Source organism: Coptis chinensis, chromosome 2 (assembly GCF_015680905.1).
Source record: "Coptis chinensis isolate HL-2020 chromosome 2, ASM1568090v1, whole genome shotgun sequence".
NCBI classification, from domain to species: domain Eukaryota; kingdom Viridiplantae; phylum Streptophyta; class Magnoliopsida; order Ranunculales; family Ranunculaceae; genus Coptis; species Coptis chinensis.
The window spans coordinates 83116900-83144769 of record NC_141457.1 but is presented as its reverse complement, the minus strand read 5'-3'; the positions used below and the strand labels follow the sequence as shown (position 1 = coordinate 83144769).

Sequence of the window (27870 nt, the reverse complement as noted above, 5' to 3'; positions counted from 1 at the left end):
GACCTAGTCCTCAAAAAGACTTTAGCACCAGCCAAGCTCGACCCAACATGGGAAGGCCCCTACATTATTGACAAAGTCGTTAGAAATGGCTCATACTAGATCAAAACCTAGCTCGGTGATAGGCTTCCCCGACCTTGGAATACAACTTTCTTCAAGCGCTTTTATCAATAAGTTTTTCTCCAAGTACATAAGTCAATATGAATGAAATTTCATCGACACTTTGAGTGTAGCTATCATTTTTGCATTACATGAGCACCTTGCATTTCACACTACGCAGCCCGACCTAAGACAGCACAATGTCAGGTCGGATATCAAAGATAGAGTCCAGAACGACTCAACAACAACAGCCACGTAGCGGTTAATTTTCAATCAATCAAGGTCCCCCAAAAGGACCCTAAACCAACTTAACGCCAATGCCAGGGTTAAGTATGGTTCAACTGTAATTGCCACTCAAAGGCCAATTATCAGACAAAATTCAATCTAGGGGACCCCCAAAAGGACCCCAAGTCAACTTACGACCTCACAAGGATTTAAGACAGACTCAAATATAATGGCCACTCAAAGGCTAATTATATCAATCCGAAGTTCCCCCAAAAAGAATGAATCAGGGCGTACACCTGGGGACAAGACGAAGCCTAGGTGCCAACTATGCAAATACATTAGGTCGTACTCAAACGCTCTATGACCTGTTACAAAAGACGACCTAACAAAGTCAAACAGTTCATCAGGACTAGTACTATGCAGCACAGGTCGTCAAACAACAAATCAGTAGCAACAAAGGCAATCACATGCATACTTCAAGCCAACTTCGACAAGTAAGTAGTTTAAATATTTCTACTTTAATATAAAATCGGTTAGATACTGAGGCCCCCAAGTTATCCAGGGAAAACGACCTCAGTATCCCCATAAAAAAAATAATAATATTGTATCAGTATCAAAAACAAATAACTGTTTAAATATTGTTCAACGACCTCCCAACCAAAGAGCAAACACAAGACGTCCAGAGTCAATTCACACAAGGAAGATTCTCCACATTCAAAGGGGTCCAGATCACCACCCTCTACAGCACCAGAACCGGTAGTCTGATCAACAACAACTTCAGAAACATCCGAACCAGAAACAACAGAAGGAACAGCTGGAGCAACCGGTAGCACAACGACTTGGTCAGATGGCAGATCAAATGGTCTACTAGCATCTGCAGCAGACACTGTCGCAGCCCCACTTTCAACAGACATCTTAAGGCGATCATATTTATCTAATACCTCAATGTAATCATCCATCAGCACGTAAGCATCGCCACTCTCAACCAAGTCCACCAAGCCGTTATATGCAGTCTCAGCTCGTTCAGCAACGGAACGCAACCTTTTGCACTCAGCAACCCATTGCTGAACCTCTAGCTTTGTAGAGTCCAGAGCGGGTTGCAACAGGGCCACTTTACCACCCAAATGTTACTTGATTCCTCAGCCCTGCAACCTCAGTTCTCTCCACTTGTTGTTCATCCACTAGCCTGCTACAAGTTTGCTTGCTGACATCCAGCTCTTTTTTGTAATGATCGGAGATAGATGCCATATCCTTCAACTTCCTATACATTGCCAGAACCTAACAAACAAGATAACAAATATAGATATTAGAGTGGATCAAAATCAACAAAGCCCAAAAGAAGCAAGCTCATAACGGAAGAATACTCACATAGCACAACGACCGTTCCATCTCCACCAAATTCATTTCCAGACCTTATTATCCAGCTTGCGCCTATCCCCGTCAAGCACAATACTCTCTAACAACGCCCTACCAACCAACTTGGACTTGAAGCTACAGTCACCATTCTCAACAAACTTCTTCAGCCCACTATAGGGGTCCTCATACATAACCATCCTATCAAGGACAGCACTGCCACTCTTCTTACTTAGGTTCGTACTTCCTGACCCTTTGCCCTGCTTAGCAACAGGCTCAGCCTCATCAACTTTCTTCTTTCCACGGGCCTTAGCCACCCCATCATCAGCAGCCAAATCAATCAGGTTCATCCTCTTGGATGAACTCCGACTAAGACTAACGACCTTCAACAAGCATTGCAGTCGGTTTTCGGACTTCGGTTCGACCTCTTAGCCCCCTCCGACTCAACCACTTCGGAACGCCTTTTCAGATTAGGCTTCCGGAACGAATTGGGAGCATCACCCTCCCCACCAACACTGCCACCTGCAGTACCACCAACACTTCCAGCACCCACATCTCTAGAGGAGAAGTAGTTGGATGCAGAACGATCTGTATCACCAGATGAGAAGCGGTTGGACGCAGAGCGCCCTCTATCCCCCAGCTCGGAACGTTGGGGTGCCAAACGATTTGCATCACCCAACTCAGAACGTTAAGGTGCCAAACAATTTGCGTCACCCAACTCAGGACGTCTGGAAGGCGTCACCCCTCCAGTAGTCCTTACTACGCCAGAACGGTGTTCAGCGACCCCACCAGATGTCCTAGCTCCACCAGAACGGTTGTCACCAGCACCTCCACTCCTTTTCATTCTAGAAACAGGTGCTTTCTTTTGACTCTCCCTCTCCATGGCAGATTCTAAGCTAGAATCAGAGATAACAACCGCAGCTTTGCGAGCCCTAGCATTTTGCTCCAGCCTCTTACAGTTGATCTTCTCTCCTCTGCGCCTCTTAAAATATTGCGCAACCTCTCCTAACAACGCCTGTTTCTCCTCCAAACGCAAACAAGCGAACCTTTTAATAACACCGGCCTTAGTACGAAAACGAATAGTGATCTCTGCAAAAACAAACGAAATAAATTAGAACGTCCAAATTATGATATACCATACACACATTACGACCTAAAACCAACGACCTACCAGGCAACTTTATAGCCCGATTTTCAATCTCCAAACCAAGAGGACAATATCTACCCGCAGCCAACAACGACCTACGACTCCAGTCCTCCTTACTCACCCCACGATAATAGGAGACTTCCCCTTATAAACATGAAAACTGAAATTCATAGCACCCGACCTTCTCACAACAAAGTGCTCCATCACATCCGATAAACAGATGTTATAGTCCTTGTCATTCAACAAGTCCAACACATGGAGAATCCTCCAGCTGTTCCCCACGAACTGACAAGGGGCTTTCCCCAAAAAGTTCAACACCTCCACAGTAAGACGGGAAAAAGGCAACCTCATCCCAGCCTTCAACTGTCCATAACAAACATCTACTCCTCCACCCCAATGAACGTAGTCACTATGAAACAAATTCCTCTATCCCCTCAGGTCGTACATGACCAGGTCGAACTCCACCCAGCCAAACTCCTCCCTCAAAGCTGCATATCAATCCTCCGACTTAGGCTTCCTCACATCCACCGTCTCCAACGATGAAGCCTCATCACCACTACGAGCCCTCTCCTCAACTTCTTCGTCACTTACTATTCTCTCTCCATTTACCAACTTCAACCTCACCACTTAAACTATCACTAGTCATAGTCATCACCACTACAAGCCCTCTCCTCAACTTCTTCGTCACTTACCATTCTCTCTCTCTATTTACCAACTTCAACCTCACCACTCAAACTATCACTAGTCATAGACATTGCACAATCAAAGAAAGAAGGAAAGCTCAAATTTTTAAATTAAAAACATGAACCTGATGGCAAGGGATGAGAAGTTTTTCTTTGTTTTCTTTCCTTTCCTTTCGCTTTAGATATTTCCTTTTTTTTCCCTTTAGTTGAAAAGTGAACAAACAAAAAGCTTTTACAAGTCAAAAACCCCTCAACTGCCCAAACACCTCGAGACAATCAAAATGTTTTGTGTTCCCAAAACCTAAATCATTACATGCCTACAAATCGCCGTAACTTCGGGCCCACAAATCCAGCCCAAATAGTTCTCGCACATTCTCCAAAACCTTATTTTCAAAACAAAACAGCTGTCAGACACGTGCTTTCAAAACTTTACTTTTTAAACCGTTTCTTCTTCCAAGCAACAACTGTTCACAGAACGAATAAAAAAATAAAGGGGACTGTGTAAGTACCCTCCGTTCTACACTACAGAGCACATGTCCGCATGGCAGGACGTCTTACTTCATCTCGTCCCACAATATCATATAGTACCAACGACCCAGCAGCAGCTACAGCCATTCATGGAAAGATATCAACTAGCACAATCTTGGCGCTTAATCAATGCCACAATCAAGGAAACATTAACTTTGTAATAGCACATTAATGATGAATCATCAAGATAGCACACAAGGTGGATCTGCAATCCATAATGGGGTTCAAGCACACATCTATAAATAGAGATAGATGAACTACGTAAGGCTTGATTCAAGTTTACTCCGAGAAACTCGATACGTAGGCAACTCTTATCTCAAGAAAAGTGCAGTCATTCTCTATCCAACAAATCATCAGGTCGTAGTCCCAAAATAACCAACATCTACAGCTACTTGCAATAAACTAAACGAGTCTCTCTCTCCTCTCTCCTTCTTTTCTCTTTTAACCAGCCAATCATAGCCGACTTCGGAAGTTTTTTTTTTTTTGCACTGGACCATGTGTTGTAGTCGCCCTCTTTTATTAAACCTAGGACCAAAACTTCTAGGATCAGAAGTTCTTGTCTCACATAAAGTCTACTCGATCCTGTTAGCTGTTACAACAATATCTATGGCCCCAAAAATCTAATTAGGGTTGTAGAGACCATGGCGGATCCAGGAATGTAAGCGAGGGGATTCGACTCCGACCTATACCCTCAACCTAACATTTCATAAAAAAAAAAACTCGGACCTACAAGAAAAAATTTGGCCGTTTTTGTTGTTAAAAGGAACGGTAAATCAATTTTTTTTTCTTAGCAATTAGCACAATTTCAAAAAAATTATACTAACAAGTAAAAACATGGTAGCTGATCAACTGAAATGGGAGACTCGAAAAAATATCAATGATAAATCTATCTTGATGCACCACCATGTATATCTAATGCACTTCAAAAAGATGAGAGCATTCAATTGCATATCCTCAGTCCCTCCTTGGTTCGATGTATACCCACCATCATTAAATTTTATTTTCCTCGGAAATTCTATGTCTGAAACGGATGAAATCATTTTTCAGAAAAATGTAGTTGGTCGAGTTGAGAACTTGAGATGCTTTCTTACCAAATCATTAGATCAATAGAAATCAGAAAAGAAATTTCGATATTCTTCTTTCTGAATGACCTTTGTGGTATGGTTTTGCAATAAACTCTTTTGGTATCTTCAGTTAAGTGTGAGTACATGGGTTCTGGTGAAACAGGTTTCCATTTTAATGAGTGCTCAAATAAGGACTAAGGTGCTTCTTATTGATGCATACAAATCGCCTACAAGATACATCCATACTGCCTACTGCAAGGCATCCTAGACTTTCAGTATGGCACTCAACTGTGATCTGTATCTAATCATTATTGACAAAAATTGTGCATCAAACATGTTCACCAGCTGAAAGGTTCAAATCGAAATTGAAAGTTATCCTTACGTTAAATTTTCAACTAATTATTCAAATAATGGGCAAATCTCGAATCACTAATTCACTATAAGCTGTAAGTGGAACAAGTACTCCAACCTATGCAGAGACATGGATCATGCTCAGCCGGTCAGCCCCTCGCACCTTCACTCCACTATTCAATTATCTAATGACCATATCGTCAAAGCCTTCTAGAGTTCTACTTACTGACCAAACAAAGGTAATTTTTATAGAATATAGTAGGAGCCAAATCTTGAATATGCGGCCAAATCTTGAGCGTAGATATCTCACTGTTGCCCGGGTAGGCTTTCCGGCCAAAATGGTGGAAACAAGCTAGAATTGATCACTATGAAAGCATCCATCAATTATTAAAATATAAACAACGAATTGAAATTGAACTACTTGTTATTCAAACACATTGAAATTCAAAAACGATCCGTATTGAAACAAAGAACTAAATTTAAATCACGTTATGGATGCATGAGGAGATTAGTAAAGCATGGGCCTAATTCGTGTACAGAGTTTTTCACTTTCATAGAAGAAAGACATACTACATAATATCTTTAATCTAATGCAGTGTATACACTTGTTTCATTGCTTGTATTTAGAGAACAAGTACACTTTTGTTGAGTACACAAAAATCATAAAGTCTATCGAAACTTGGAACATGGAAGCTAGGTTCGTGTGCTCCCTTTTACTCTTAAAAATCATGTAAGATCGAAATCCGCACGAAAGTTCTTTCTCTCACTTCCTTTGGTTAAGTTTCGGAAGCCAATTCTTCAGTAGTTTTGCGGCTTGCACCTTAGTCTTGTTCATGTAATATATGTCATTGGATACTGTATCTCCATTAAGAAGTTCACCACTCCTGCATAATGAACCAACTTCAAAAACTCAATAATCCATTATATGCAATTATGGAGGGAATCAGAAACTTTACATATGGGTAATTTCATTTGGAGCAAATTAGGCCAATCCAACAATTGTATATATGTCAAATTTTTCTTATCCAATTTTCATTTTGGTCAACTCAAATGAAATACCCTGCGTTTCATATAACTTCAACACAAAAACATGATGCAAAAGAAGATCAAACAGGACATGGGAAGAAAATTAACCTGGGAGCACGTAAGCCGAGCTTCTCCTCAAGTCCTCTTCGGGCCTTCAGGGCAGTCTCACCCATGGCTCTTGACGGTTCGAGCCGTTGGTGCAGAGATGGGCAGCGAGGACTAATACGATGATGGCTCGCTGTTCTTCTTCGAGCCAATTCAACACCTGGAAGCATACCAGCCATATTTAATCCCCTCCTCTGTGTATCACAATATCACTTCCCAACAAAATACAGAATACAAACTAGCTAGCCTCTCAAAAGTCCTCCCCATTACAAATCTCATTTCTCTTTCTTCACGTACATAACAAAGTTGTCTTGCAGAATTTCCAAGAAGGTTCGTTGTTTGAACATTTATTAGTGGACTTGCCAAGTTGGTACGAAGAAACTGCACTTTTAAAGTCTAGTGGGCTGTTGGCCTAGAGCAATGCAGGCTTCTTTATGGGACTGGGTCCAGACTTCTAATTCGGTTCTTAACCGATTTGGTTTGGGGTCGATTGGCTTTTTCTAGTTCCACCCACAACATTTATTTGTTGAACTAGAAAAAACCAATGACTTGTTGGAATTATATCTAACTGAATATACTCGAATAGGATAAAATAAATTTTTGGGTATCAAATTATAGCCAAATTCACATAATGGACAACAACTTTTTTTTTTAATACTTTGGGCATCGTGGTTTCCAATTTTAATAATGTGGGGATTTCGTCTGTTTCCCATCCAAATCAAGTAACATAATGGATTTTTTTTATTAAATAAATATACTATTACACTTTATTTCCAAAATGTTTTTTTATGATGTGGCCCATTAGATATCACTTGATATGAAAATATCACATGTGTAATTGTAGTTAAATGTAATTTTAATTTTTTTTTTGCAATTAAATTTTTTTTATAGTAGTCCATGTGTGTAATTGAGAGTCCACATAAGTGTCTATTAACTATTTGAGACAGAACTTAGACAGAATCCCCCCATAATAATTGTTAAAATAGAAAACCAACGCCTAAAGAGTTAAAAAAAAATATGTTGCCCATTATATAAAATTAGCCATAGTTGGACGCCCAAAATTTCATTTTTTCCTACTCTCGAATATTTCTACGTAAATTAGAAGTGCCCAATTACAGAGTTCCTTAAAGAGTTAAAGCCTAAAGAGTTTCTTAAAGAAGTCTAAAGAAATTTTTGGTTGAGATTACATGTAATTCTTTCCCAGGTGCCATATATATATACTAGGTATAACCCATGCCGTACGGCACGGTTTGTTATTCGGCCTTAATTATATTGAATGCATTTGCTTAGTATGTATTAATTGAAAACAGAATTGACTTACTAAAAGTTTGCGCTCAATTTATTCAAGGAAATCACATGAGTAATTAGTGAGAACATATACCGAAAAAAATCAAATTTCATGTTTGATAGTAAGTTTGGAATAAGAAGCGACAAAGATGATAAAAGGTTTGGATTAAGTAATTTGAATCACTAACATTTAACTCACTATTGATAGGAGGCTAATACAAAAACATACAGAAACACACCCACACACATAGGGGTGGTACAAAAGTAGCATAACAGAATCTTTCAAAATTCAAAAAGAACAAAAAAGAAGAACAATACACAGTCTATGTTGCTGTTATGATAGCCTCAATTTATGTTGGCAGATCCAATGATTATGTATTCAGCATCAACTGCACCTAGCTTATTAAGAATAAAGAAATAAATAAATTTGCCGAGAATTGAACAAAAAATGATGTGCTTATTATATTAGTTGTGGCATTAGTCTTGTATTTTCAAATGTGTGGCCTATGTGGGAATTTACTCTCGTGAAAGAAATTGCCTGTGTCGATATGATTTGCAAACATTAGCATATACGACATATATTATTTGGAAATGACCAACAAACAACTTATGAAATCAATCATGAGCTAGCGAACCATTTGAGGCCAACTTTGGAAAATCGATAAAGAGCAAATCCAATTTAAATAATGAAACTAAATTAAGAGATTATAAATGTAAATAAATAGAAAAGATTCAACACATTACGTTGGCAAAGCCTCCTAGGCAGTCAAGCTAGATCAATCTGTTACAACAAAACTCAAGAACTTTTCATTTGCTTATAAAATGAAGTCTTTGTACAAAAGTTTCTTTTTCATATCCAGAGTAACTATATCTTGCAGTTTTAGCAAACTGATAGCCATTTTCCGGGTTAGAAGATCAAATCTGTCTTGTATACCCTAAGTAAAGTTATTAGAGTCGTGTTAGAAGCCATCACAACCGCTCTTCAATCGATCAGATTCCGACCATAACGTAAACAGTCCTCCTCAATTGCATATGTAACACCATCCAATACATGTGAGCAGGTATAGCAGGAAACAATACATTGTAGGGCTATACATGTGAGCAACCTGTTGGAGAAAGTAATATGAGTATATTTGAGGGATTAGCAACTTATGGTATATTCTTAGAACCCTAAATGAAATCCAAAATCAGTCGATGAAGAATACATACCAGGGAGAAGATGGAGTTCTCCTACAGGAATTCTTTTGTCCGCGATGATGATCGGCGAATGAACAACTGTGTTGGGAATGTTTAGGAGCCAGGAAACACTACCAGTAATAGTATTCATGCCTAAATAAAAGATATACTTATCTGTACTGCTATACTTTGTCTCGTTCTTTAAGAATGTGATTGCACCTTGATCAAGCTTCTAGAAGAGACATATTTATGCATGGAAAACCTCAAAGACTGAATAAAAGCAACTATATCAAGAAGAGATGAATTTACAAGAGGAACACTCGCATAAATGATAAACCTTTCGATGCTCCAGAATGAAGCCGGCTATGAAAAAAGGACAAAAACAGCACCAAGGGGTTCGAGATTTTACCTGATGTCCGCAGCAAAAAGCCATATCCTTTGAGTTGGTAAGGTAAATGCGGCATACCGGTGGACATCCATAAGAAAGATTCACGAGACCTTAATAACTTCATCCAAGATTTTATTGCTCCTGCTTCCCCCTAATTGATTTCTCAATGGGGCAAAATAGCCTATTAGTACTTCCTAGCTTATTGTAATAAATGCATTGATTTTTATAATTAAAACCTACACAAGAATAACAAAAGGCTAAATAGAAGACCTACATTGCTTTTTCTTAAGACATAATCATTTAAAAGTCCGTTAATGATAGCTAAGCAGTAGGCTGTAGGCTCTTATATATATATATAAACAATAGTTTGGTGCACAAAGTTTGGGAAAATATGTTGCATCTAAAATGTATCTATAGAGAAACGGATCTGATTCTGCGTGTGTCGAAGGCGACCAAGGCCTCGAGCGAGCGAACCCGCAAGAAGCGAAGCGACTGAAATGCCGACCGCGACTCGAGTGAGCGCACACCTCCAAGAGCTTGAGACAAGAGCGCGAACCTGCGCCGAGTGAAAGCAGCTTACTGCTACAAAGAGCTGAGACAAGAGCGCGACCTGCGCTCAGAGTGAGCGCACCTGCGCCCAAGACTGAATTTCGTGGGCCTCGCTACAGTAACCGCGTAATTTGTTTTTTGGTATAAAAACAAAATCAAGGTTTTGGAAAACCTAACTTTTTCCAAAACCAAGAAAGAGAGAGATTACAAGAGAGCAATTCTTTGTGAGTTATGTCTTGCTAATGAGGTCATGTATAGTGTGATGGGAGAAAATACCGCTGCCGGTATTTGGCTCAAACTAGAGTCTATGTATATGACCAAGAGCATGACGAACAAGATGTACCTTAAGAAACGTCTTTATCGGTACATGATGGTCGATGGTTCAACGATGCAAGAGCACGTTAGTGAGTTCCGTTGACATCTAGCGGATTATTTGAATGTTGGTATGAAGATGGATGATGAGGATCAAGCGGCATGTTTAATATTCTCCTTGCCATAAAGCTATGAGCATCTAATGACTACATTTATGAACAGAGAAGACGTCGATCTTGACGAAGTTCAAAGTGTACTTCTTTCTTATGAGTTAATGAATAAGACACGTGTAGAGAATAGCATTGATGTAGGTCAGGGGCTAATGGCAAGAGGAAGGTCGTATGAAAAGGCTTCCACAAGCAATGAGAAGTCTAGGTCCAAGTCAAAGAAGCCTTTGACACATGTGAAGTGCTACAATTGTGATGAAAAGGGACATTACGCAAGTAATTGTCCTCACCCGAAGAAAGAGAATAAGAGAGATGGTAAGAAGAAAGGTAAGGCAAAAATTGAGGCAAGTTATGCTTCAGCTCACGGGGGACGAAGTTGAGTCTCTGTGTGTCCACACAAGACTATATGGCCGAAAGGTAGATTCTTGATTCCGAATGTTCCTACCATATGTGCCCGAATAGAAAGTGGTTTACTTCTTATGAGAGCATTAATGGTGGTTCCATTTTGATGGGTAATGACGTTGCTTGTAAGACGGTAGGAATTGGTCAGATACGGGTTAAGATGCATGATGGTATAGTGAGGACTTTAACTGATGTGAGGCATGTTCCTGAGCTAAAGAAAAACCTTATTTCTCTTGGTACCTTGGATTCCAAAGGCCACAAGTTTGTGGGCGAAGGTGGAGTCCTAAAGATTGTTAGTGGCTCTTTCACAGTTATGAAGGGTCAAAGACACGGAACCTTGTATACTTTGATGGGTAGTACAGTGATAAGCGATGTAGCAGTGGGTGCATGTAATGATGAGTCTGAATGCACTAAGATGTGGCATATCACGACTAGGCATATAGTGAAAAGGGTTTGTCCGAGTTGTGCAAGCGAGGGGTTCTTGAAAGACTTGAAGAAGCCAAGTATGGGTTTCGTGAGCATTGCGTCCTATGGGAAGCAAAGTAGAGTCAAGTTCAAGTCAAGCAAGCACACGACCACAGGCATCCTTGACTATGTGCATACGGATGTTTGGGGACCCTCTAGAGTGGCTTCAAAAGGAGGTAACTGCTATTATATCTCATTCATTGATGATCATACCCGCTATGTGTGGGTGTATATGATGAAAACGAAAGATGAAGTGTTTGAGACATTTAAGAAGTGGAAGGCAAGGGTTGAGAATCGCACAGATAGGAAGGTAAAGACACTACGGTCTGACAATGGTACAAAATATACCTATGGGCCCTTCCAAGAGTTTTGTGCGCAACATGGAATTGCCGGTTAATCGGACGAAAATAGCATGCCTCAAAGAAAATGGAATGGCAGAGAGGATGAATAAAACCTTGCTTGAAAGAGTGAGATGTTTGTTGTCTAATGCTAGTCTAGGCAAAGAGTATTGGGCGATGCAAAGGTCCATGGCGTGTTACCTCAGATAATAGGTCACCGTTCCCAAAATATAGATTGCAAGACACTTTATGAGGTGTGGTCAGGTAACCCAACTGATTATAGTATTTTGCGAGTGTTTGGATCGACTGCTTACTACCATGTGAGGGAGAGCAAGCTAGATCCTAGAGCTAAGAAAGCCATATTCTTAGACTTCGCAAATGGGGTAAAGGGATACAGATTGTGGTGTCTAGAAGACCACAAGTTCCTGGTCAGCAGAGATGTTACGTTTGATGAGACTTCCGTGTTATCTTTCGATGTTTCCGGAAAAAGGCCGGGCGCCTCAAAGCCAATCGAGCTTGAGTTGTCTGATGCAGCAGATGACTGGTTGGTTCATGATGAGGTATCAAATCATGGAACCACACAGCAACAGGACGAAAAGCAATAGCATCCACAACTTGTATTAGCTGACCCTAGGCCAAAGAGACAAGTTAAAGAAGTGCACAAGTATGGGCACGAGAAGCCGGTGAAACACTATGGTCAGGTGGATTTAGTGGCATATGCACTGAATATCGAAGATGATGAGCCAGATAGTTTCAAGGAAGCTGTTAGAGATGCTCATTACAGAGATTGGTTGGTTGCTATGCAACAAGAGATGGAGTCTCTTGATAAAAATCACACATGGGACCTAGTTTTATTGCCAAAGGGCAAAAGGACTATCAGCAGTAAATGGGTGTTCAGAAAGAAAGAGGTCCTTTCTGAGTTCGACAGTACTGGGTACAAGGCAAGAGTAGTAGCAAAGGGTTTCTCACAGAAGGAAGGAGTCGACTATAATGAGGTATTTTCCCGGTGGTCAAACATACTTCCATTCGTGTGTTATTGAGTTTAGTTGCTCACTTCGACTTGGAGTTAGAGCAACTTGATGTGAAAACCGTTTTCTTGCATGGGGACACGGAGGAAGAGATCTATATGAGACAACCCGAAGGGTTTGTTGTTCTTGAAAAGAAGATCATGTATGCAAATTGAATCGGTCACTATATGGGTTAAAGCAATCGCCCAGGCAATGGTACAAGCGCTTTGACACATTCATGATACAACATGAGTACACCCGAAGTAAGTATGACTACTGTGTCTACTTTAGAAGGCTTCGTGGTAATGACTTCATCTATCTCCTGCTTTATGTGGATGACATGCTTATTGCTTCCAAAAGCATGGTGGAGATAGACAAGTTGAAATCTCAACTTAGCTCGAGTTTGAGATGAAAGACTTAGGTGGAACCAAGAAGATACTGGGCATGGAGATTGACAGAGATAGGAAGAAGCGACGGATAGTTGTATCTCAGAAGAAATACCTTCAGAAAGTAATTTCACGATTTGGTATGGAGAATGCAAAGTTGGTTTCTACACCTTTAGCTAGGCATTTTAGGCTTTCAGCTAAGTTCTCTCCTAGTTCGGTGGAGGAACAAAAGCATATGGCTAATGTTCCTTATGCAAGTACCGTGGGTAGTTTGATGTATGATATGGTGTGCACACGCCCAGACATTTCACAGGCAGTTAGTGTTGTAAGCAGGTATATGGCAAATCCTGGGAAGCAGCATTGGGAGGCAGTGAAATGGCTACTAAGGTACTTGAAGGGTACCTTGGATGTGGGATTAGCTTATGGTGGAGGCACTTGTTATGTCAGTGGGTTTGTGGATTCTGATTATGCAGGTGATCTAGATAGACGACGATCGACTACTGGTTATGTGTTTATGATGCATGGTGCACCGGTTAGTTGGAGGTCTATGCTACAGGCTTCTGATTGCTCTATCTACTATTGAGGCGAGTATATGGCGATGCGCGAGGCAAAAAAGAGGCATTAGGTAGGGTATTGAGCAGAACAGTGTTGCTTTGTATTGTGATAGTCAGAGTGCTATTCATTTGGCGAAGAACCAAGTTCATCATGCTCGGACCAAGCATATTGATGTCCGTTATCACTTTATACGGGATGTCGTTGAGGATGGTGATGTAGCACTTGAGAAAGTGGACACCCATGACAATCATGCTGATATGCTGACGAAAGTTGTCACCGGAGTTAAGTTCCAACACTATTCAGACTTGCTCCAAATCCTACATGTTTGAAAGAATCCTGTGTGGGCATAGCCCTTCGGGGTAGTTAACTGCGAGTCTTCCTTGCTGGATGTGCTCCTACTGGATGTGTTATTGCTGGATATGTTCGTCTCGGTTTTATATGTTAAAACCTCACCGAGGTGGAGAATGTAGAGAAACGGAGCTGATTCTACGTGTGTCAGAGCGCACCTGCGCTCTGAGCGAGCGCACCTGCGCCCAAGAGCCTGGAGACAAGAGCGCGACCTGCGCTCAGAGTGAGCTCACCTGCGCCCAAGAGCCTAGAGACAAGAGCGCGACCTGCGGTCAGAGTGAGCGCACCTGCGCCCAAGACTGAATTTCGTGGGCCTCGCTACAGTAACCGCGAAATTTGTTTTTTGGTATAAAAACAAAATCAAGGTTTTGGAAAACCTAACTTTTTCCAAAACCAAGAAAGAGAGAGATTACAAGAGATCAATTCTTTGTGAGTGAATTGAGAGACTTGTAATCAGTTACTCCGGACATCTAGTAAAGCTTGGAACTCCCAGTGTGGACGTAGGCAAATTGCCGAACCACGATATATCTCGTCTTGTGGTTTGTTCTTCTTTTACATTAATTGTTTTACTTTATATGCTTGTTATTTGATATTGAGAAGTGTTGGGAGATTGCTTAGAGGGTGTTGAAGTCTTGTCTATTGAGAAGGATCGATCCTTGTGTTGGATTGATCCGTTTGTTGTGGGTAACGTTGTTTCCGCAGATTTTATTCACAACGATTGATTTTCCCTAATTGATTTCTCAATGGGGCAAAATAGCCTATTAGTGCTTCCTAGCTTATTGTAATAAATGCATTGATTTTTATAATTAAAACCTACACAAGAATAACAAAAGGCTAAATAGAAGACCTACATTGCTTTTTCTTAAGACGTAATCATTTAAAAGTTCGTTAATGATAGCTAAGCAGTAGGCTGTAGGCTATATATATATATAAACAATAGTTTGGTGCACAAAGTTTGGGAAAATATATTGCATCTAAAATGTATCAAACGAAATTAATAAGTCAACCTACAATGACAGGCCTTAAATCACTCTAGAAGTTATAAGAGATAAGATGGCAACATGAAAGTCTGACCTTGTTATCGAATGTTGAACTTCCAGGTGGAGCTATGCCTCTAGAGGTTGCTTGGGATTATATGGTGGCACACTGTTGTGCTGGAAACTGCTGGACCAGGACGGTTTCTTTGTGCTAAATGAAGCAGCACTGTAAAGCGGTGGTGAAAGAGGCACCCTTTCTACTAATTTCCCATTCCTAGAACTACTTTAAAAAATGCCTCTAGAGTAAGTGCATTGTTGTTATGTTTATGTGGAATATGCTTTAAAAAATCAGATGGTTAAAAGCAAAACCTTTAAAGGAAAGACATCTCTTGTTACCCCAATATATTAAAGTTCACTGTCGCTTTATACTGGGCCGCAAATTCCATCAAAGCTGCAATAGCAAACTCCGTGTCTTTTCTGTATATAGGCATATTCTTTGACATAATTTCGGTAAAATTCACAAACTGAAAGAGAGATATATAAGGTTGTGATCATAAAATATGTGACGTGCAGTACAATCAAACAGAGTAAGGGGTGTGATTGTCGCCCGCTAGCAATTACCTAGAAATTATCAAAAGCTCGAGCAGGAATATTGTCATCAAATTCCTGCATCATATCCCAAGGTCCATCCCCAACTCCCACTAAAATAATCGACAATGGGTATTCACTGCAAAAAAAGAAGTATCAAGGACATGAGTTCGCAAAACATTAATAATAGTAATAATAATAACCAAGACAAACCATAAATCTACCTTGCTTTTACAATTGCTTCAATAGTCTTGTGTTCCTGTATGCTGAGCCGAAATTTGAGGAGACGAAAACGGAGCTAATGACTATGATTATTCCTTAGGGTTCTGTTGTATTCCCTTAGCCTCAAGAGCCTGAATAGTGTTGTTGTACATCATCTCCATTGCCCTCTTGTTGCGAGTCTAAGATTGCTTGGACATATCCACTCTCTGGTATTCCTTCTGGCCACATTGGTACCACAACATAGACAGCAAACCTTTCTCCAGCTTCATTTTTTTCCCATTTTTTGAGCTTTAAAACTGAGATGTGAGCCAAGGCTGAATCTGACAACCAAATAACAGCCCTATACACCCGGATTTGCCGTGAGTGGGATTGGTGGAGGAAGCCAATACAAAATTATAATATAAACGAAGTTAGACGAAAAATTTGTGGTCATTAGACATCCATCTTGCAAAGACAATTCGTAAAGCAAGAAACATTGTTACTGAGTTGTACTCTACAAAATAATTTAAAAGGGACTAAGGGCGCAACTAATTCAGGGAAAGAAAGGTCACCCACAATCAGAAAAAGAGAGAAGGAAGCGGCAATATAATCACATATGCTACTTTTCATGATATAAATAGCTTGTAGAAGCATTTTAATGTCAAAGACCATCTAACTACCTATAAAACATGATGCAGTTTAGTTATGATGGGTCCAGTATGTTAATTCTTAAACATTTGAGACATTAGTCTATGAAAACAGGAAGTTCCTTCGCATTGCCTGGTAGAACTGGAAAACATTTATGAAAAACGAAGAACTAAAAGAAACAAAACACGTGTCACTTATATCAACTCCATTCACAATATTTGTTTTCAGCGGCAATTAAACAGATAGATACCATGAGCTCGATGTCCACATAATATGATCCAAGCTGTATTGCTAAACAAAGTGCATCTAGTCGTTAAGTTTCGTCACCTTCCTAATGACTACCATCCCACTTTGGCCTGCAAAAAACACATCAAATATTAGCTCCTGGCACATAGTAGACCAAACTTTATATGAATGAAGAGGTCATTATATGTTAAGCATTGGAAAAGACTGCTATTGAGCTTGTTGATATAGTGGAGGTGGACGCACTTTTTGAAAATTATAGAGTCCACCAAATAGGTCTAGAGTATTAACCTTTAGTCCAATTATCATTTTGGCATCATCTACATTCTGTAAGTTTCGTCACTTACAATACAAACACAAACAGGGCTTATATCACGAAATTTCTCATTTTCTTTTTAACAGTGTAATGTATTTCGGATAGTTCAACGCGAAGCATCAAATATGATTTGTTCATCCAATGTTGGTAACAAAAACACACACACACATTGAGCTGGTACAAAAGTAACACAACACAATCTATCAAAACTCAAAAAGGACAAAAATGAAGAACAGTACACAGTCAAGGTCGCTGGTATGTAATCCTAGAGTTTTATCTTTTTTTTTAGCTGTAAACCTGTGATGTGAGCCAATGTTGAATATGACGACAATATAGCAGCCCCATACACTTGAATTTGCCTTGAGAGGGATAGCTGGAGGAAGCCAATACAAAATTACAATTTATAAGAAATTAGACGTAAAAATTGTGCTCATAGAATTTCTTTTGTAAAGACACAATTATGAGTTGCTCAAGTATAAATGAATGCAACATCTGGTCGGCAAGTGAATTGAGTCATCACTACCCAGTACACAAACACACAAAGATTATGCACGCAAAAAAAACTTAAAGGAAAAAGAAACAGTCGTTCCTAAAAAAAGAATAGATAACACATGAACAAAGGAAAACCAAAATCAGTGAGAGCGCGAGACATACATAAAAAATAAAGTTGTTAACATTCCTCGCATGGGGAGCTAATAGGCATGGTGTAAACGGAAACTCCACCATGTAGAATTTAACTGGCCACCATATGTAAACCTCGTCGCCATTACGCTCGTATATGTGGTATTTGTGATTTGGGTGGGGGACATATATAAAAGAATGCTCTTGTCAAGCCAATTGGATAGCTTGTAGCGACGTCAAGATGATGATCAGTAAAATTATTTATCCAATGCAAGAAAACAAAAATTAGTATGCGGATTTTTTTTTTAAAAAAGAGTAGGTTGTGAATGGAACAATAGTTTATCCACTACCGATCACATTCTATGGCATAGCTGAATATGATCAATTTGAATTTGATAATGACCATCATGCTAAATATATTAGGGCTCATGAAATGTAGTTTTCTAATTTGAAATCCTACAAAATCTAATAGCAATATATATATATAAACAGCAAAATCTATAAAATATATTGACCTAATAAGTTCCAGCTGGTTAAGAATTTTTTTTTTAACTACAACAGTGAACAATCAGAACCAAGCATATCACAGACATGATAATTCAAAATATGTCGAGTTAAAATGTTGATTTGTCAGACATTGAATGTAGTAGTACTGGCCTAAATATTTTGCATTTAGCTCGCCATCTAACCTTAGGCAACAGCCAACTTTTATAGATAAAGACTAATAGAAATATGTTTGTTGCATTGAAATGCAGGTATAGATCCACCTATTAAGCACATTAACCACAAATTGACCAAAAGGTCACATTCAAACGAATTTATGTCCAATAAGCATTTTTCTTTTTATCTCTTAAACCGAATCATGTAGTAGTAGGCAACATAAATAATCAAAGGATGAAATCCTAAAAGCAAAGAAGCATACATATTATTAAGCATCTTAAAATGGGTTTCCATATATAATTAGAGGATAACAAACACCAAATCGTAAGGAATTCAAGGCTTAGCAAACTACATAAGTTCATTCTTTAATAAGCATATGTTATGAACTTACTCACTTTATCATGAAAGTCAACATGACATAGCCTATAAGTTAGCATCATTTTGCATTCCAACACACAAAGAAAAGAAAATAAGCCCATGGTCAATAGGCTTAAACCATGACATCATAGGAATAGGCCGACTCCTATACCATCCACGTAATTTGGCACTTTTGATAGCGTTCATGACACAATAGTTATACTGCTTTTGCAATCCTTTTACCAAATTTGTCTAGGAAATCCTACTTTTAAATGATCTTTTTTGGGTTTTGAGAGAGACCATAGTGGAGGTTCTACTTATTGAGCAGGGATTGCTCTAAAAGTTCAACGACTATCGTAAAAGCTTTATTCTATCTTTATACACGTCAATCAAGTAATATCAGTGAATATTGAATAAATCTAGGATATGAGTTGGTGAAAAGTTGTCTCACCATTTGGAGTATCACCTCTATTCCTTTTGTAATCACCATCAAACAAAGCTGGGAAAATATAAGTTTTCTTTACCCATTAAACCTGAAATCCAAAATAGTACAGTATTAGCCAATGTTCGGCACTGAAAATCATAGACAAACTAACTAACCTAACCGATCAATGGATCACTAAACACACATAAACAGAGTAAAAATAAATCACTTAAAATAGATGATCAAGTAGTGGGCACAGGGGTTCTGAAAATGTTTGAACTGTCCTCTAATAAGCAAGCTAAAAATCCTTAACCCAAACAATTATATAATACTGGAGTAAATCATAATTAATAATATGTTACCTTAGGTTTCTTCGGTATCGTGATGATTGTCTTCATATTTATTAAAAAGTTGTAATTGAAAGCATAATAAATGGATAAATTGTACTATTTGTTCTCCAAAGGGGTTAAAAAATGTCAAGAACTGTGGTTGACATCCTCATCTTCTGATGGGTCATATTGACTATCATATTCCTCTTCACTTTCAGCATGCTCGTTCTTTTCAATTATGAGACGCTCTTTAAGAACTTTATTTTCTTCAATCAGCTACTGATAACTTGCTTGCATAGCTTGATGTTCTTCAAGTAGTTTGTCAAATGCGAATTCTATTCGTCGGTAGCGCACATAGTACTTTTTTTTGTCCTTATAGTTGAAGTCTTCTATTTCGCAGCCGTGGGCTTCTTGTAAAAAAGCAATTGATTTCTTTGCAGCATCCTGTTCCGATGTTTTTTTGTCATGTGAACGTATTCCTAAGAATATCTTCTGCTTTTTTATTCTGGAGATTTCAACTTCTACCCATGCCTCATATAAATTTTCGTGTAGGGTGTATCCGTAGGAACTTTTGCACATGTTGAAATGCTTGAGCATGTGGTGGAGTAAGGTTTTGAAAGAAATGGTGTAAATTGACATACCCGATTCCATGACCTACATATTAGTCAAAATTGTTAGTTGTGCTATGGAATTGAAAAATACTACCAATGGGCAACCAAGCAAGATAAACAATATGCATGTTCATAACCATAAGGAGAGTGAATTAAAGTTGTTAGCGTATAATTGAAGAAGACAGAGGAAAAGGTTCAGGTCTACACTGTTTTGCACCACTTTATGCGATAGACAACCCAAGATAATTACAAACAAGCCTGTAGTGTGCAAACAGCTATTGTAGGTTCTAATATGAATTTTATATTGCAGTACCATTATAAGTTGAAAGCATAAACCGATGTGTGGAATTATAAAATGATGCCTAGGTGATGAACTTAAATGCATTGAAGATAGTATGATGTAAAAAAATGAGAAAATAACAAAAGAACTAAAAAGAAAGAACAAAGCAAAACAAAAAACAAGACGCTAGAAAAGACGATTCTGAAGCATAGATAGGTTCAAGTAACGCAAGCATAATCAATTTCTTGTCAATGACAGTAAAGCAGTATGCAGATGATAGATATTTACCAAATCAAAGATTTGGTTTAAACCTTTGTGGGATTTAGAAACGAAATAGCAGGAAAATTGAATCGGCCAAAAAAAAAACAATCAGAATGGATGGGGAAGGAATTTTAGCATAGAAATGAAGACAAAATTTTAGTATAGAAATTTTAGCATAATTTAAAGCTTGTAGATTCGTGGTTGCTGCTTTGTGAATTTCTTTTTTAGTGTTGAATACAATCTAAAGACACACCACTGAGAGAGAGGGAGAGAGTAATAATTTTAAAACACACCACTGAAGCCAAAAAGCTCCGGTTGTTAGGTGGTTGTTTCTTTTTTTAAATTGGACACCGGTACATGAATTCCCAAAATTTATACAATAAACCAATTTAGTTTTTGCTATTACAGAAGCATAAATTTTATTTTACAGCAACAATAATAAGGGAAGGGAAATAAAGGAAAAAGTCAAAAAGTTGAGTAAAGAGAGAGAAGAGTGAATAAACCATGACTCACCTCTTAAAAAAACTTGAGGTCGTCTTGAAGTTTAGGAGGTTGTAACTAAAATGGTGCCAAACACTCAGTTATCTGGTGGATGTCTACACCAAGTAGCTTTGTTCAAAGTGTTGAGGAGAAATGTTGCAGACTCGCGGGTTTTATACTGGTAGAGTTGAGAGAACAAATCGGGAACGTTACTTAATCCATTACTTTGTAACCGACTACTTTTATGGTTATGAATTTATTGGGCAGAAAATTTGGACAAAGAGGAAGGCCTGAAAAATGGAGTTATTATTAGTATTTTTTAAAGAATGGAATTAATTTAGTGTACTATTATGTTGATTGCGATTGTTATTAAGTAACGGTTCGGAAAGGGTGTTTAAGGGAGAGGGAGAAAGGGCAACGCGTTAAGCCCACGTCGAAGCCCATTAGGATTTTTTTTTTTTTTTTTTTTTTTTTTTTTATAATGGTCAATACATAAAAATGGCAATCAACATACATTAACCCAGAACTGTGAATAAATATATTTCGTTTAAACCTTTATTAAGCTCCTTGTAAGCTGTTAAATTTCAAAGGTTAGTTAATCAATACTCTCCATGCATTGTGAACTGTTAGGAAAACCACACAAACATGCTGCTTCTGTCGAGACACTATTTCCATTGTTATTTCTAATCTTGACATTAAGCTTTAGATGTGCTTTGTTATTGTAGTCGTACATTGTTAAGGCTGCATGGCCACCTGAGGAGCCCTTGGGAGGTGTTGCTTCGCGCGTAGCAAGAACTTTTTCGCTAGAGTCACCGGGTACTCTGCAAAGATTATCCATTCCAAAAACACAGCATTATATGTCAATTAGAGGAAAGAATGCATTATTTAACTAAGTATATTCGTTGTAAATAAATAACAAACCTTTGAGTGGAAGGAGTTGATTGAAAATAACATTGTACAGACTAATCACTTAGTCTTTATAAAGGAGGTACTTGGTAATGTGATCGTTTAATGCTATAAATACCAAGCTTATGTATATGTATAGTTTCTATATATTCATAATAAAATTATTTGATTACCCCATTTGTATCAATTACCAAGTTTATAAATGTAAAGAAAAGTAATGTATATAGTAAGTTACCTAGATTTGAAGTATTTGTTGGGTCAGTATTTTTTCTTTAGATTATTTCTTTATGGGAGTGAATTCTCAGATGTCCATATTTGTCGGATTGGTAATTCTACCATCCATGGGGAAAAGAAATCAAATGTATATGGTAAGTTATTATGCTCAAATATAGAATGGACTACTTGTACACGAAGAAGATCCGAATATCTTTGTTAGTGGATTCTGTTACCTTACTTTTAATTATATGACCAAATGAAGACATGCTATTTGGATTTTGTTACCTAATTTTTTATTATATGACCAGGTTGACTAAATCAGATTACTTCTTGAAAGGGGTAAAAAATTATGATTGGAAACGATATTTTTTAAACCACGCATCAGGTGCATAGCATAGAAGCAGCAAAACAGTGAACTGCATAGACTTCCTTTCAAAGTTAATCACATTAATAGGATGCAACCTAATTGAATGTCATGTTTTGATGCTCGCCGTGCACGTAATTGAATGTCATTGTATACCCATAATACTAAGATCATGTTCAAAAGTTGATCTGACTCACCTGTCCATGAGTGATTAATGTGCCACAATACAGTCATCGATTATAGGCATTTGTTTTAATAAAGTAGTAGTGCCATTATTAAGTTGCTGATAATGCCTAAGTGCTCTTGTAAACCCACGCCCAAATATCCAAGATGTACAGTACAATCAAGAGGAGGGTATAGTTATGTATATCTAATAATAGGCAATGTAAGAAATGCATAGACATAAGTCGACTTACCTTTAACGATGCTACAAAAGCACTTCAGGGTATACAATGTTGGTGGTGCAATTGGATGAATCGGGTGGTAGTAGGACAGTAATTCTTTTTGAAGACGTGCACCTAGATAGTGTGACATAGAGCTGGCCATGACTGAATGCTGGGGTCTCTAAGTTGATGCCGACATAATTGACTGATTGTCCTTGAGACTTGTTGATTGTCATTGCAAAGGCCAGTCTAACTGGAAATTGCCGTCTCGACATTTGAAACGACATTTCAGTTGTTGATGGCGTTAGGGATATCCTCGGAATAAATACAGTATTTCCAGCCTTGGCTCCAGTTATGATCATTCCTTCCAGTACTCTACTTTCGCAGCGTAATACAATCAAATGGGTTCCATTGCAAAGCCTATCTCTTGGGGCAAAATTCCTAAGCAACATTATAGGGCATCCTGTTTTCAGTTGGAGATTAAACGGTGGCAAGCTTGAGGGATCTAGGGAATTTAAAAACTCGCTAGGGTATGTGGATCCGTTGTTTTGAGGGCTTGTAATATCATCGACAACTTTATCTGCAGCTAAGTAAGAAATCTCTTGCCCGAGGAACAAATTCAGGGCAGCTTGGTTAATGACGCTGACATCGTCATTTCGAGCAGTTAGGATGGTTCTTTCAGTCAAGTAAATTGGTGTTGTCATCCCACTCACATTCAAATCTGGATAAACTGACGAAATACGATCCCCTATGTCAGCACAGTTTCGTATCCCTCTTGGCAACTCAACAGTATCTAAAGGATTTGTGCCAACCTAAAAAAAATTCAGAGAAATTTGAGTCAGTAACATGCCTTTTTAATCTTTAATTTTTATGATGTTTTTTATTTGTAAAGTACCTTGATCAAGTAATCTGCGAAGCTGGCATTATTAGGCTCTGACATCTCCAATCTCATGTTATGTACCAAGTGCAAGACTTGTACTTGTGTCCATAGCTGGGATCTTCTCACTGATGCTCCGACGAATTGCTCTCTGCTGTCTTTTGGTACAATAGGCAACGTTTGCCTGAAATCTCCACCTATAACCATAGTAATTCCTCCGAAAGGCTTTGAATTTTCTCGGATATCCCTTATTGTTCTTTCAACGGCTTCGACGCAATGTCTGTGCTGCATGGGGACTTCATCCCAAATAATTAAGTTAACTTCCTTGAACAGTTCAGCATGTATGGAGTTTTTTGAAAACCCGCAGAAGGTGTTGTCCATAACATCCAGTGGGAGGCAAAAAGTAGAGTGTGCGGTCCTACCACCAGACAGCAGCAGCGATGCTATTCCTGACGATGCAACATTGATGACAATATGGCCTTGACTGCGGCAAGTAGCAGCAATTGTGTTGTAGACGAACGTTTTTCCTGTCCCGGCTGCACCATTTAGGAAGAAAGTCTTTCCCATATTGTTTTGCACTGAATCTGTTATCTCGGTGTGGGCATGAAGTTGATCAGCATTCAGGCGTTCCACATTTGCATTTGCCGCTTGTTCAAGACCTTCGTACTGCAATTCCCTCTGCTCCCAAATAAGCCTGTTCCCACCTAGCTGGTCCCAATCTTTTTTTGGTTTTGGCATGTCTGGGAAATTAGATAAAGTCTTACCTGCTTCGATAAGCAACTTGTTAATTAGGAACAAACCATAATTAGTTATTTCCTCTGTAGTCGGACTCTGGTTGTTAAACTTCGAACGTATCATGTGAGCCAGATCGTCACAAATATGCTTAGAAAATTCATTCCATAGTGTTGCAGGACTGGTTGGGGAACATTCCAAAAGGATTACGCTGAACAGTCTGTGCAGTTGGTAGTCGTTCTTCATCACCGATGCCAGATATTCTCTCCACTCGTCGTTGGATTCGAGAAGGCCACGTGCAACGCATGCTGCTTTGAACGTGTCATGCTCAAAGCCGTCAACCATACGAAGATCTTCAAATGATGTTGGTCCTCTAACAGCAGTCAGTAGCAAGCGAAGGTAGAAGCGCTCTCCGGCATTTGGATTTGGAAAGTACATTCTCCCAATAGCATAACCGTGCTCCCTTAGTTTCCAAATCTTTTTATCTCTTTTCCAGACATAATACTGTGGGAACTCCTGGTAAGTATATCCACAGGCACCCAGATCTTCGGCACAACATTTGAAGTAAGTTGTTAGAGTTGATCTCGGATTTCTAGCTCTTGCGAGAACTGTAGCCCTTGACTCCTTTTGCATTGTAAACAACTCGATGCATCCCTTCCAAATGAACTGCCAGCCTTTCAACGTGTGGTAATTCTTTGTGCAGAGGGAACTCGAGAAGACGCCATGCAGCTTTGGGTGGCCCGACATACCGTGCATCAATGTACTGTTTGATCTCATCATCAGTACCAACAATAACCATAGTTGCCCTATCATGCCCTTTGTAAATGTATTTGTGAATGTATTTAACTACACAAACCGATGCACAAACTTCAACATTTATATGGCAGTTGAACATCTCTGATAGGTGGGGGTTGTAAGGGACGACATCTCGGTTATCAACTTTGCAGTCGCGCACCTCAAATTCGTTCCCAGTATTGTGTCGTTGGTAAACTAGATATCCAACTTGATCCATTGTAGTTTCATCTGTAAAAGCGCGTGGATAATGTTTTGTACACCGACCATTCTCCATGCAAGGGGCCTTTGGGTTTTTAGGTCCACATGGCCCGTGTACCATACACCTCTTCACTATCTCGAAAAGATTAGGTTCCGAGATAGATTTTGGGAACTCCGCAGAAACAATCTTATTGACTTGATTGGCGTTACGGATCTTATCGGGTTGCTTGAGGTAGATGAGTGCATGCATGTGTGGCAGTCCTCGTTTTTGGAACTCGATAGTGTAGACGGATGCAGCTTGTTCACCAAACACGCCATTATTTTTTATCTCTTCCATTATTGCTTTCCTTTTCATTTCGAATACACGGGCAACCACCTCAGGTCTGTCAGACGCAGTTTGGTGTGGCTTGAGAGCTTTTATGATTTCTGGCCAATTCGGATTTGCTGTTGCTGTTAGGAATACATCTGGGTGTTTGTTGTATCGTGTAATGGCCATTGAGTCTTGGTAGATCTCATACATATGCCTCGGGCTACCCGTGTGAGACGATGGGAGAATGTAACGTAACCAACTTGACTTGATCGAGGCGGGCCGCCGTCTGCTGCAATGTCCGTCAAACCATTGTACACTTCCACACGAATGTTGTCTTGATTCAGGCGAATATAGCGCAAGCGATTCTGTTCAGTTGCAGCCCAAGCATCAAATATCCATTGTTGGTAGAGGGAGCCTCCCCTGAGTATGGAAGAGTATTCAGTTGGACGGTCAAATAAACGGTATCAATAATATTGTGCTTGCGTTAGTCTGGCATCACTTGGGCAATTGATCTTGACATCCCATTGTCGCAAATCCGGTGCCCAACCAAGGTCTCCTCTAGGAAAAAAAAGTACATAATGAAGAGGTGTATAAGCAGGATGGCATTCACTTATCCTCTCTAGTCCACCTTCTTTGTAGTGAATAACGATGTCTCGTAACATATCATACTTTGTCTCATCACCATGTAATACCACAGCGATTTCAGAAGTGGGCGGGAGATTATATCGGCGGCAATCCGTTCCTGGAGTGTATTGTATGAAGGCTAGTATATTGTTGTCCGCCGATGCACTTGAACTTAAGACCTCATTTGCATTTTTGAAAAACTTTGACCACGCGTTTGCCTGTACCAAAACACCTTGTACAATACTTAGCACCTCCCTGAGTAAATGCTTATTGCGTTGTTGTCGATAATCCAAAGCTGCGCCAGCATCATAAATGTATAACTGGGTGTATTTTGGGTCGACATGTTCATCAGGTAAAAGTGATCCAATCTTATGGCAGAGCTCTCCATGTATAGTGAACGACTTTGGTCCACGTCCTTTCAAGATTCGATCATTTGCTTTAACGCCAAGACTGGTGAATGCATTGCAAGCATTATATCCCCGAATGTTTTTCCGAAAATCACGTGCAAGCCAATCGTTACCTTCGAAGAGTGATTCAAGCGGAGGGGGCAGTGGATCAAGTGAGGGCAATTTTATTTTTCCTTGGAGACAGCATGATCCGAATAAAGGTTTTTTTTTAGTTGAACTGGAGAGTTGCTCTGCGCTCCAATGTAAAGCGAAGCAAGACTTACATTGAACATCTAGTTCCCCAAGGTAATGACGCTCGACCAGGATAAAAGGCATTATTTCGGTTGGATTTTCAAGTTCATCAATGTCATAGTATTCTTCGTCAGAATATTCGGATGCTTCTTCAGAAATTTCCTCGGGCCTAATAGCACCCTGAGCGAGAACATCCGGCTCAGTAATGTTTGGAGGCAAATTGTTTGTGGAGCTAATTTCGGTAGGGAAAAAACAATTAGTATTCAATTAGTTTAGTAATTTATAATTGTTCATTACGAAAATATTTAAGTTTGGAGATAGTACTTACATGTTGCTCCTCAAGGAAGATGACCCAAGATGAAAACCGGGGCTGAAGTTACATGTTGGTAGTGGAAAGTGCTCATGCTGAGTTGCGCCAGAAGAACATCCACCATATGACGGTCCAGCAAGTTCTGAGTTGATGTACGGCTGTGGTGAAAGAGTGTCAGCAATTACAATATGCTTTCCTTTATCTACTTGTTGGGTGGTTGTAGTGAAACTTGTTGCATCGATAGAATGTACTGCTGTTTCCACTATGAGGCCGTGAGTTAGGGGAGGATATATGCGATCCCTTTGGGTGGCTGAAACTCTTAGGGCTTCCTCCCGCTGTCGACGTGCACGTTGAGCTATTGAACGCCAAGAGGGTCTTAACTGAAGGAGCAAATGCATGTTCCGTGTGGACATAGAGTGCGCTGCTAGACTGACAGTTGACTGGTTATTTGATTCACTGCAGACTGTAGCCTCATGAGATAACCGGTGTTATGTTGATGAGTCTCCCATAGTTACATCAGAATCCATTGTGTGGGGTAGTGCACGCTGTTGGTGTAGTGGAGC

The 27870-nt window shown here is 39.3% G+C and overlaps 1 protein-coding gene and 1 long non-coding RNA gene across 2 annotated transcripts; both read right to left on the bottom strand.

Moving 5' to 3' along the window:
* Positions 1 to 5853: 5853 nt before the first annotated feature.
* LOC147518340 (uncharacterized) lies at positions 5854 to 7014 on the bottom strand. Its single transcript, XR_015211768.1, has 2 exons — positions 6582 to 7014; positions 5854 to 6331 (listed from the first exon to the last, which is right to left on the bottom strand). It is a non-coding gene; the product is annotated as an uncharacterized LOC147518340 (long non-coding RNA).
* An 18010-nt stretch (positions 7015 to 25024) lies between these two features.
* On the bottom strand, positions 25025 to 25921 carry LOC147518339 (uncharacterized). Its single transcript, XM_086593891.1, has one exon. The coding sequence runs from the start codon at positions 25919 to 25921 to the stop codon at positions 25025 to 25027; it is 897 nt and encodes a 298-aa protein (XP_086450017.1).
* Between the last annotated feature and the right edge of the window lie 1949 nt (positions 25922 to 27870).

What these genes read in the sequence shown, in the direction of transcription:
- LOC147518339 (XM_086593891.1), bottom strand. Translation starts at nt 25,921, where the DNA reads ATGGCCATTACACGATACAACAAACACCCAGATGTATTCCTAACAGCA.